The 12,918-nt window shown below is 46.3% G+C and overlaps 1 protein-coding gene across 1 annotated transcript; it reads right to left on the reverse strand.

Annotated features, from left to right (window-relative positions):
- Positions 1 to 1,917: 1,917 nt before the first annotated feature.
- CGRRF1 (cell growth regulator with ring finger domain 1) lies at positions 1,918 to 11,769 on the reverse strand. Its single transcript, XM_030949508.1, has 6 exons — positions 11,639 to 11,769; positions 8,648 to 8,787; positions 6,704 to 6,881; positions 6,364 to 6,511; positions 3,596 to 3,703; positions 1,918 to 2,734 (listed from the first exon to the last, which is right to left on the reverse strand). Exons 1-6 carry the CDS (start codon positions 11,740 to 11,742, stop codon positions 2,384 to 2,386), a joined length of 1,029 nt encoding a protein of 342 aa, XP_030805368.1. The 5' UTR covers positions 11,743 to 11,769; the 3' UTR covers positions 1,918 to 2,383.
- Between the last annotated feature and the right edge of the window lie 1,149 nt (positions 11,770 to 12,918).

Below are 12,918 nucleotides of genomic sequence, written 5' to 3' on the forward strand. Positions count from 1 at the left end.
CAGAAAAGGAATGTTCTATCACCTCTATTACAACAGGGTGACAGAGCAGAACAGCCTCTGTCAATACACTGTGTTTTTGTGGGTCACAAGAAGATTTTATTTCTCTCTTACAGCCTTGAATCCCTGCTTTAAGACAACCAAGGGAAACACTGGGCAGCTTTAGAGCTGCTCCTTTTCCTTCTCACCTGATCTGTATTTTGGCATGGCTTCTCAGAAGAAGGCAAATGTAATAAGGCAGCTACTGCACTTTTTATAACTCTCATCAGGTCTTTCATTTGGGCCAGCAAGGAAGCTTGTTAGAGCAGAGAAAGCAACTAAGCATCTTTGGAAAATGCTATTAAAAGAGCAAGTAACAAATGAAAAGCTGGGACAGACTTAATGGTAAATACATGGCCTGGCAGATCAGCACAGCTACATCCTGCTTGCCATTATTATTTAATACTGGCATCGATTGAAAGATGAGGCAGACCAGGCAACTCTCTGTGGGGTTACTTGAATACCATTTCACATGAGATTAAATAGGCCCACAGGTTTGGATCATGCTGTTTGATGGGAGATTTTAATTAATTGATTAAATATCGGTGACTACTGTGGTGGAGCACTAAACAACACCTCCTTCATCATCTCCGTGGGCAAACAAGTGCCTGCTAATTATCAGTGCCCAGCTCCAGGCTGGAGCAGCACAGCATTACCCTGCTCCTCTGGGATAACAAACTGCCCAGCCACTGTCCCACATGCTGGGTGAGCTGCTGGTGTGGAAGCAGCTGCTGCCATGGTTCAGGCACAGCTCCATCCCCACAGACACCTCAGGGTGTCATTCCTGGTTCATACACAGTGCAAACAACAGCCTGGTTTGTCCAGAAGTTTATTCCCAAGTTGTCCCTGGCCAGGATGGTCACTTTATTATCTCACAACCAGCCTGCTGATCACTGGCTGGAAATCTGTGGCTATGGGCATCAATTCCCCACTTCCATCTGTCCTTACAACTACCCATTACTCTTCCCAACAGCACCACCTAAATCTTTTCCTCAGAGGTAATTGCCAGGAGTTCAGAAGCAGGGTCACAACAAACAATATAAAAAAAGAAGGATGGAAAGGTGAACTTGGAATACCTTTGAGTGGGGGAAGCTTCCTTCCCTGCTTTGGAGGCGTGCAGCAGCTTGTGTGTACCCTGGAGCTGCAGGAGAGCAGGGCTGAGGATTGTGGAGCACAGCTGTCCCTGCCTGAGCCTGAGCAGCTGTCCTGGGACTGGATGTGGAGAAAAGCTGCAAGGGAACAAAAGGGAGGACAGAAAGCAGCTACTCCCCATTTCTACAGGTTCTAAGGAGCATTCTCCCTTATATAAGCAGATGTGAGACTCAGCCCATTTGTCCTTAGGAGAATTTGTCTGTCTTTAAAGAAACAAACCACTTTCTTTTCTCAACAGGCATTTTTATTGCTTTTGACATACACCACTGGAGTGAAAGGAAATAATTTTCTGCTATTCTTTAGCTTCTTCCTTTGTTAGAGCAGGTACATTTCCTGGGACTATTGGTGAGGGTAACTGGTTAACTTGTTACTGGTCATCCAAGCTGACCATGCAAGGGAAAAGAGTTGGAAATCCCTCAAAGCACCACAAAGCTGCCACCACTCTGGAGAGTGATTAACCAACATTTGCATGGAGAACAAGTTCTTACAGGCACTGCCAACAAGACTGAAAGTCTGTGCCACAAGATGTCATCGCAGGGGCTCAGGCTTGAAAGTATCATCAACATGCAGCACAAGAATCATCAACAAAAATCTTTCCAAAGGGCTTTGGCTGAAATCCCTCACACACAAGTCCTTCAAACCAGCCAGAAACAGTGTCCTGAGCCCCACCTTCAACCCCCAGCTCCTGCCACAGTCCAACCTTCAGCTACCAAATAAACACACACAGGGTTAAGGATGAAGAATATTTACTTTCCTTCATATGGTACATTCTGTAAAGTGCTAAGTTCCTAAATTATACCCAGTTAAAATGATATACAGCTCTAGTATTTTAAACACAATAAATATAGAATGAGCCTTGGGCAACTGCACTTGCAAGTTTTATTCTTTTTTTAGTAGACAGCCTAAATTTAGTAGTCAAAATAGCCTCCAATAGTGCTCCAAGAAAATAGGAAGCAGTTATAAATAAATTCACATCCTTCAGAGCTATCCTACGCACTTCTCCTGTCCACATTGCACGGGGAAGCAGCGCTCCTGTGAGCATATGGAGCGAGGAAAAATAAGGAAGCTGAAAATTACCCAACAAAAAAAAAAAGCAAAATCCTACAAGTTAACACTACATATCCTCCCATAAATAGTCTGGCTTCCACATTTAATCTTAGTGCACATAACCCAGGTCTTTTATTTTTAACTCCTGTTAAAAAACTCTTCCAGGAAGAACATCTTGCAAGACACGGGTCGATTCATCCTCATCTTGCTCCTTTTTGCTGCAAAGTGGAAAAGACTCCTGCACGAACTGCCTGCACATTGGGCACTGCTGGAAATACCTGATGCAGCCATCACACAGGCACGTGTGTCTGCAGGGCAGGAGGACCCAGTTCACAGGGCCATTCTGACACACAACACAGTCTTTGCTGTTTTCTTCCTGCAATTCTGGTTCATCTCCAGCCAGCCCAGCCTTTTCCAGCAGCCCTCTGTCAGTGCTGCTCTCACCAGGGAAGGTGTCACTGCAGGAGGGTGCAGGACTATTTGCAGACATGAAGAGTTGCTAAAATACACATAAACACAAATATTTAGGAGTGAAAAAACTCTTCCCCAATCTCTGCACATGCACAGGTGCAGTAGAAGTTTCACTGGATCCATTCACTGGGTTAAACAGTGCCAGATTCTATGTGGGTCCTGGCAGCTGCCTGGCCTCCAGTTAAAGGCATTTCAGAAACAAGAAATTACATAAAACAGTGGGAAAATATTAAAGAGAAGTCCTCAGACCTTGCTTGTATCAAATCAATGTCATGCATGAAATTTAACAGAAGTGCTCAGGTTTTGAGCAGCTCGGGTTTGTTTCTGGTCCATCAGTCTCTGTGCCTAGAGGGATCCTCTATCTGTTCCTACCAAAATTATATCCACCATGCTGTCAAATCTGCTTCACTCAACCCATTCTGCTCTTGCTCATATTCCAATCCCCTGCTCCTTTTTTTGTCTTATTTTATGTGAAGTGCAAATTCTTCTGGGCATGATTCCTAAGCGTAGTGCAAGAAAAAGGAATTTTTAAAAAGTAAGTTTCTTCTGAGGCTTTCCTGATTAAAAGGGAATTTTGAAGAAAGGAAATAACAATTCTGGAAAGAAGAATCATTCAAGAGTGAATTTTTCCTACTGCTTCACTCAGTGGACACTAGGACTCCTAGATTAGAAGCAGTTCATTTCTCTGGGAAATCTTGAATATTTTAATGGAAAATATTTCTGTACAGTAAGTTCCTGTGGCACTACTTAACTGATAAAATAATTTAAACTACCATCCAGTTCTTTGCATGACAATAGAAGTCTTGTACTAATTTAGGCTCCTGAAAGCCTACACAAGCTAAAGTTAACACTGTCATACACATGAAACCAGACTCTGTGCATGGCTTACCTTCAGGTCATGGTATTGACCTTGAGCTAGGAGGAGATACTGATACAAAATTCGGCAGGAGAGTCTGTAGCTTTCATCAGGAACGTGAATTACAGCTACCATTGCAATCTACAAACAGACAAAAATTCTATGTTTAATAACCTTACCACTCAGGCTGAGAGAACTGGGGGCGTTCACCCCAGAGAAGAGAAGGTTCCAGGGAAACCTTAGAGCCCCCTCCAGGGACTAAAGGGAGTCCAGGAGAGCTGGAGAGGGACTTGGGACAAGGCATGGAGGGACAGGACCCAGGGAATGGCTTCCACTGCCAGAGGGCAGGGATGGATGGGAGATTGGGAAGGAATTCTTCCCTGGGAGGGTGGGCAGGCCCTGGCACAGAGTGCCCAGAGCAGCTGTGGCTGCCCCTGGATCCCTGGAAGTGTCCAAGGCCAGGTTGGACAGGGCTTGGAGCAGCCTGGGACAGTGGAAGGTGTCCCTGCCCATGGCAGGGGGTGAAATATGATCTTTAAGGTCCCTTCCAACCCATATTATTCCCTGATTCTCTGATTTGCTTTGGTACAGCTTCTGACCTGCTTAATTCCTTAGACAATCAGGAATTCAACAATGTTGACTTGAAGCACCGATTAATTAAAAAAAATAGAGCAGACAAGGGATAAACAGGATGTGGCACAAGAGAGCCCTTGGTGCTCCTTCAGCTTCCCACCCTGCTGCCCCATGGAGCTCTTCTGCGGCCAGTTTATAGCAGAGCCCTGCTCTGGCTGCTCCCACCTCATGGAATTACACCCCAAACTGCAAAGGCACCTGAGCAGTCTTCTCCACTTTCTCCCCCTTCCCTCAGAAACACACAGACTGCAGATTTTAGCCTCCAAAAATCACTAAGAAGTGATTGGCTTGTAATCTGAGCAGGCAAAAGACAAATTTCACTGGAAAGGATTCTGAACCCCCACGGGCTGACTTCAGATAATTCCTCTGGAAATACAAGCACTCCAAGCTTGCATGCTGTGCCTAACAACCCCCACCCTGCCCAAATTACGTAATAGCCTCTAAAAAGCTGGGAAAAAAAGAAAGTGAAATTCAATATTATTGTAGTTCCCAGAAGCTGTCAAAAGAGAAATGAAATATAGAAGCTGTTTTGCTTTAAAAAGAAATTTAAAGGCAAATTAGACTTGCACTTCAAAATCCACACATGGCTAATTAAATACAGAGTTCAAATGTGTATGTACCTACACATATGGATTTATAAGAACTGATTTCACTATTCCTTGGCAAAAGGGTCTTTTTTTTTCTGAATCACAGTGCCTGAGATCTAAGCTTTCACTTTAGCCATGACAGTCTTCCAGTAATTTCTGTACATTTTATATATGGTCATGCTAATTTTCTGGATCTAGAGGAAAATGATGGCACAAAACCAAGTCAGGATGATCTTGCCACAAAACCAGTTAGGATAAAAATCAGATGACCTTCTCCCCAGGAAAGAATCACTGAAACACCATCCACAGTGATGGACACCCACACAGACCCCCCAAATATAATTCAAAATGGTAATATCACACTGGCAAAGATCCATTTCCACATTCCATTTCTATTTTACAAGTTTGTTTCAACAAACCAGACCCAATTCTGACATTTGTCTGGCAAGGAGCTCAGGTGGAGTTACTCCTGACTGGATTTACAGATGTGTCCCTTTCCTCCAAAATCAGAGGAAAAATACCTCCACCACTCTCCTTCCACCCCTTTCTTCTATGTTAAGGCTCAAAAGAGAGGTGTTACAAATTCATGCCCATGCTAATGTCAAATACATTCAAATATTACATTTAGAGTCTCTAAAAAAAGGTATTAAAACATTAAAACATCTCAAGTGGGGACAGGAGGGAGGAGGGCAGTCCTAAAGTCAGGTGACAAGAAGCCAAGGACAGCCATCACTGGAAAGGGGACAGATTTCTTAGGCACTGGTGTGATTACAGCTGGCAGGTGAATGCATGGAAAAGTGTTCAGTGGATTTAGGCAATTTGCTTCTGAATTCAGTTGTGCTACTGTTCAAGGAGACAGTGCAAGCAGATTATCAATCCAATGAAAAGATGGGAGATAAAAGTGTGTCTCAAATCATTCAGAGTTCACCAATTATAAAGGGTATTGAACAGCATGTGGCAAGGCTGAAGCTGCTTTAATAGCAAGAGATTAGGAGGAGAGCATTTTTGAGGAGCTGAGTATCTCCTATCAGCCTCAAGCCAGACTTTCACCCCTTCCTGGAAATGCCCTGGAGTTGGCTCCTGTGAGACACAACCATGACACAGACCTGGGGCAGAAAGGTAATTTCTAAGTTTCTAATAGCCAAGTCAGCAATCAGCTCCATATCTGTGCCAGACACTTATTAAAAAACCCTCCTGCCTTGCCAACAGAATCCAAGAATCTGTGTAAGTGCAAGAGCTCCACCATATGCCCATGTGATCCCAGAAATCAGAGTAACAGGTTGCTAAACTGCCCCAACCCTCACTCCTCAGGGACATTGGCAGGCAGAAGCTTTGGGGAAATCACAACCATCTTTTAAATGCTGTAGTGAATAAGTAAAGAGTAAGCAATGTTTCCCCATTGCCTTTTCAAAGACTGAGGTTTGGAAGTTAAAGCTTTGAACTGCTTTATTTTAGAAAATAAGAAAGTGAGGGACCAAATTCTAGGGAACAGGAAAGTGAAGCTGCTTTTTTCAAGCCTCTCTCCTGAAACATTGACACCTTAAACACAGTGACCCTGAAATATACTCTGATATTACTTACAATATCATATATTTCTCTGTCTTCTTCATCTGCTAACGTCAGCAGTGCTACCAAGGGATAGCGAGCTCTAGGCACGGGGCCAAAATCCACAACTTGAGCATCTTCTGGTAACTGACAATATTTCCCTGCCTTGTCGTTTTTTTTAATGCTTTGCCTGTGTCAAGGTAAACAATCAGTGGCTGCAATTGCAGACAAACATGACGTTTGCATAAAGAATACTTCTCATCGTGTTTGTTCATAAATGAATCGTGCCAAAATCTGCAGCGCATTTACCATCCTCAATGCTCCCCGTGCCAAAAAAATCAACATATTTTGTCAAAACAATTCAAGAAAAGGATACAAGTACTGCTGTTTGTAGAGGTATTCGTTGTAGAGAGCATCCTCTAATGCCTGAGGAGTCTTTATTCTGAAGCAGTAGACGTGTTTCTGCAGCGCTTCGTGGAGTTTCTGGACATTGCAGCCCCAGTAGCAGGTAAGGACACAGTCCTCCAGGCAGTCAGGTGTCAGTGTTACACCCCCTTGGAGAAAGGAGAGGGATTTCATTAACTCACCACGTGCAGGAATCCTGGAATTGCTAAGTCTAGATGCTTGAAGAGCTACAAGCAGAAAACAACTTCAGTGTCACAGATTTTTGTCACAGAACCATAAAATCATAGAATGGTTTGGGTTAGAAGGGACCTTAAATCTCACCTTGTTCCATACCCTGCCATGGCAGGGACACCTTCCACCATCTCAGGCTGCTCCAAGCACTGTCTGGCCTGGCCTGGAACACTTCCAGGGATCCAGGGGCAGCCACAGCTTCTCTGGGCACCCTGTGCCAGGGCCTCACCACCCTCCCAGCCAGGAATTCCTTCCCAATCTCCCATCCATCCCTGCCCTCTGGCAGTGGAAGCCATTCCCTGTGTCCTGTCCCAAGTCCCTCTCTGTGCAACCTGTGCCTGAGTTTCACCACCCTCACAGGGAAGGATTTTTCCCACTATTCCATCTATCCCTGCTCTCTGGCAGTGGGGAGCCATTCCTCCTTGTCCTGTCCCTCCAGGCCCTTGTAAAAGTCTCTTCTAGGCTCCCTTCAGATACTGAAAGGCTGCAATTAGGCCTCCTCTAAAATGATAAACATTATAAAATAACAAAAACTATTTATCATTATAAACAAATCTTTTGATGATTTAGATTCAGCTTAGTGTTTATGGAAGTCAGTGGGGATGAGGAGGTGGGTGTGAGGAGATAAAATGGCTGATTAAGCTCACAAAAATACCACATGCATTTTATGAACGGTAAATTTTAACTTCTGGTAACACTTTAGACACTCATTGGCAGATCCAAGAGCACAACCTTAGCCCAAAGTCCATTCTCTCCTGAGATAATGGCAGTAATTAGATCACTCATCTACAAAACTCTCTGTGCTCTCAAAGAATAAGGCTCTTGATCATGCAGAGGGAGGAGCAAAAGGGCATCTATGCTCTCCATTCCTTTTTCAAAAACCTGTCAACTTCTAAACACTTCCTGCACAAACAGGAGCAGGAGTGCTCAAAGCTCCTGAGAAATCCCAGTTACCTGAATTGTTGGATTTGTTGTGGTGAGGGGGTTTTATGTTGAGGGAGGGGGGAAGTCTGCTGCAGCCTCTCCTCATGCATGGGAAGGCCCCACAGCTGTGGGGTGGAAGATGCTCAGCCTTGCTCACTGCTCCCCAGTGATGCAGGAGGACATGGATTCCACCTCCTCTCTGGGTGATTTCAGGAATTATAGAGGTGGCTTGAACTCTGATCCAAACAGACACTTAAATTCAGTTTTCATTGGAGAACAGATAGAAAAAGAGAGTGATGATTTATTTATCTATTTATTAAAAATAGTGCACTTCCAAACCCTGCTGAAGATCTGGGCTTAGATTTAAGTGGGTGGCACATATTCCATAATGAATTCTGTACAATTCTACAATTCTGTGAAATTTATAGAAACGCCCACAGTGGTTGGTAATCTGCAAATGTTTTAGTTACTTACAGATCTGTAATAGCAGGAAGTGTTCCATTAATGACAATTAAAATGTACCTTCATATCCAAACATTTCACTTTTAAAAACACCACATTTCTAAACTGTGTAAAAGCTTATTTCTGTTGTAATGGAAGTGTATTTCTGTGAAATTATGATAGACAAAAAGGATGAGAGCAAAAAGATGATCTTTAAGGTCCCTTCCAACCCAAACCATCCTATGATTCTAGGCAGAAAATGGAAAGTACCAAGTTCAGGAATGAAAGTTGATGAAAACCATATAAGAAATCCACTGACTTGTTACTGAAGCTGCAGCAGGATTAGTGATCTCCAACCCAAAAGGATTTTTCACTTGTCTCATCCGCTTTTTCAATACCCTTGTGCTGGATTCTGTCTCTTCTGAGTTCCTCAGAATAACAGGAACACCCAAACCAAACCTAGGAGACACAAAACAAGAATGAGTGGGTTCAGTGTTAGTGTTGACACATTTGATTTTTTTTCCAGCTCTAAATAGCAAGCAGCAGAACAAAAAGAGGTATCTTGGCTTTCCAGAATATCTGCTAGGATGCATGGATAATATATCCTGCCATTTGGATTTCAGCTGTTTGTCAGAAGGCAGGAGTCTGCACAGTGATGCAGGGAATCTTTAAAGGAGAAATATTTTGCTCTGGGTTTCCACAAAGGGAATAAAATTAATGAGAGTTGTCAGTGCCCTCTAGTGGTAAAGGGTTAGGCCAGAATTTGTTCCCATCTGAGTCCGGCAGAACTGAGCACATTCCAGCCTCCTCCTGTGACAAGGGACACTCTGCACCAGCCCAGGCTGCTTCAAGCCCCATCCAACGTGGCCTTGAACAATTCCAGGGATCGAGGGGCAGCCACAACTTCTCTGGGCAATCTGTACCATGGCCTCATCTCCATCACAGCCAAGAATTCCTTCCCAATATCCAACTCAAGCTGCTCTCTGTCCGTTTAAAGCCATTCCTTTCATGGAAACATCTGCATTTGTTCAGTGGCATCATCGAAGGCTCTTGGCCATGATTGATTTGAGCACAGCTCAAATCAGCTCTCTCTGCCACGAGGGAAAACACCCACAGTGACATCCCTGGGGCTGTAGGGGAGGGAATGTCCCAGTTGAACATCTCACAAAGAAACCAGAGGTAGCAGCTGTTTCCCTTCCTCAATACCCAAATCTTAACAGAGCCCATCTCTGCAGTCCTGTTTTATACCAGAATCTGATCAAAATCCCTGTTCCTTGGAAATTTTCTTCACTGCATGAAAGCAACAGGATTATCCTCATGAAAAGCAGCAAGATAAAAGAGCCTCTGGCACAGTTCTAGCAGCAGCTGAAGGCATGGAGGCCTTTCTGTTCCACAGTCAGGTGTGGTTTTCTGTAAATTTTAAGTGTAGGAAGTGTAGAAATGATAAATAAAGATACAGTTTTTATTTTATGATCTAACAGTCCAGATCATTAGCTGGTAGAGAACATTAATTTCTTCAGAGCAGTGCTAGCTTAGAAAAAGCAGGAATTTCCAAAGATTTAGTTAATGAATGAATGTTTCTGCAGAGCCAGACTTCCAACAGGTGCTGAGCCTTCAGCTCCTCCTAACAGGAGCATTCCCCTCCAGCTAAAAATACAATGCCCAGGTAATCAGGTGATGTAAATTCCACTTCACCCCTGTGCCCAGGGCACCTGTGGGACTGGCTCTGGAAGCTGCCTGTGCATTAACCTACTTGGACTGTGAGCAGAGCCACAGGCATGCAGAGCTGACACAGGAACAGACGCTCCTCCCATCACTGCAAGGCCTGACAAATGAGAACATGAACATTCCTCAACAGTTGGTGTTTTTCAGGCTGACTGACACCAACACAAACACATCATTAAAGAAATTAATGCTGAAAATTATGGGGGAGCCCAAATGCCACTGCAGCAATAGATCAGGTATGCTGTGCTCTGGAGACAACATTTGCATTTACAGTGCTCTGTGTGGCAAATGAAGGATTTGAGTTGTCTTCCTGGGCAAGTTCAGGAGCACTTGAGCTGTAACTGCAGCTGCAGGCATGGGAAAATCCTTTGGAGGCTCCTGGATATGGCCATGGCACAGGAGAACTCCAAGGGAGCAGCAAATACCCCTGAGCAGCTGCCCACACATTCACCTGCTGGTACGTGCTGAGCTCCTGGCTACAGCTCGTCCTTGATCAACAGGCCCCAGGTTTGAAGAAAAAATTGCATATATTTCCATAAACTGCAGTAACACCTAGTGCAGGTGTAACTGGAATCTGATCCTGAAAAAAAAAAAAGCCTTTGGACAGTCCTCTGTACAGCCTGTGCCCAAAAGACACCAGTGCATACATGTTAGGATCTCGTAGCACACATCTATTTCAGACCTTTTCGAGCAGGAGACTGCCAGAATTTACTACAAGTAGAAAAATAATGATTAAATTGGCAAAAGGAACAGTGGTTAGGGATAGACATGATGAAGATTCATCTAAATCATGGTTCAGTATGATCATTTTTTAAAAGATACCTTTATCACTAGCACTTTGCAGATATTAATGTGGAACCAATGAGAGGAAGTTCAACAGCTCCAGTTTTATTTTCACCACAAGCCACACAAGTCTGCTGTAGCCACAATTTCTACATGAAAGACTTTGATTGCCAGTCAATGCTCTGCTCTTGGCAAGTACCAGTATTTACATTTACAGCTACTCCTGAAAGCTAGGGACATTCAAGGAGCTGTTTCTGAAAAAGGCAACAGTGGCATTTCTTTGTCATCCTCTCAAACACAAGCAGAAGCCCTTTCACTCACCACCCCTTGAGACACTTCAGGAGATCAGTTCACAGATTCACAGAATCCTTCAGGTTGGAAAAGACCCTGGCTGCACGCAGGGAGGTGTGCAGAGCCACAAGGTCCCCCTGAGCCTCCTTTTCTCCGGGCTGAGCCCCCCCAGCTCCCTCAGCTGCTCCTGGCGCTCCAGACCCTTCCCCAGCTCTGCCCCCTTGCCTCGATTCACACATAGCTCAGTACATACAAATGCATTGTTTGCCAATATTATGAATGATATCATGAAAACCATTAAGAAAATACCTTGGTATTACTAAAATAGAAACGAGCTTAACAGAAATACGTATAATTGCATTTTAAAATTATTTTTATTGCTCGTTTAGAAGCCTAGGAGTGTTTGGGCTGGAAGGGACCATTCCAAGCCCCTACCGTGGGCCTGGCCTTGCCTCCCCTCAGCACAGCCCAGGCCCCCTCGGCCGAGCCCCACCGGCCCCCGAGCACTGACCAGCCGAGGACGAGCGCGCTGGTGACGAGGAAGCAGACGGACACCAGGGCGATGTAAAACAGCGGCGAATACTCGTACAGCGTAACCAGGAACACGGCAGCCATCGGGCTGGCCGCGCCGCCCTCAGCCTGCGACTGAAGCCGCTGCCCTCAGCGTGCCAGGGAAAGGGAGGAGCCATGGCGGCACCGAGTGCCTCCTCCCTGCCAAAGGGCGGGCCAGGCGCCCCGCGCTGCCCTCAGCCTGCCAGGGACGGGGCCGGGCCATGGCGGCACCGAGTGAAGGCGCTGCCCTCAGCCTGCCAGGGCAGGGTGGCGGCACCGAGTGAAGGCGCTGCCCTCAGTGTGCCAGGGATAGGGTGGAGCCATGGCGGCACCGAGTGAAGGCGCTGCCCTCAGTGTGCCAGGGATAGGGAGGAGCCATGGCGGCACCGAGTGAAGGCGCTGCCCTCAGCGCGTGGCCAGGGGCAACGGGAGGAGCCATGGCGGAACCGGCGACGGAAGGCGCTGCCCTCAGCGTGCCAGGGATAGGGAGGAGCCATGGCGGCACCGAATGAAACCACCGCCCTCAGCCTGCCAGGGACGGGATGGAGCCATGGCGGCACCGAGGGAAGGCGCTGCCCTCAGCCTGCCAGGGACGGGGTGGAGCCATGGCGGCACCGAGGGAAGGCGCTGCCCTCAGCCTGCCAGGGACGGGATGATGGTCTGCAGGAGGAGAGAGACAATTTGTGTTGCTTTGCACAAGAGTTGCACCCGTGTGTTATTAGGGAATAGCCACTGCTGTTGTGCCAGAGCGCTCGAGCAGGGGTGAGAATCTGGTGTCAAAGTGTGTTCATGAGCTCCATGTTGCACGGGACACCCATGTCCAGGAATACAGAACAATACAGAACAATTTGGCTCAGATGGGATCTGCTGGGGAAAGGACCCCTCTGGTTTTCTCTTTCATGGCGCTGTTTGCGTGCAGAATGTGGGCAGATGTAACCTTGTGGTCCTCCTTGTCATCCTTGGGTTCCCCTTGCAGAGCCTCAGCCCCTGCGTTCTGTCAGGGCCCCTGGGCAGGTGGGACATTCCCAGAGGAGAGGGGCCTGCTGTGTCCCCATTGCCCCTGTCCCTCATGTCCCTGTGTTCAGGAGGGCACAGAGAGGATGGGCACTCCTGCCTGCCCCGTGCCCTGTCTGCCTGTCGGGCCTGTCCCAGGGCAGCGGGGCTGTGATTCCTGTCCTGTGTCCCCCTGTCCCTGCTGTCCCTGCTGTCATGGCCCACTGCAGGTTCCACACCCTCCAC

This window comes from Camarhynchus parvulus, chromosome 5 (genome assembly GCF_901933205.1).
Source record: "Camarhynchus parvulus chromosome 5, STF_HiC, whole genome shotgun sequence".
NCBI lineage: Eukaryota > Metazoa > Chordata > Aves > Passeriformes > Thraupidae > Camarhynchus > Camarhynchus parvulus.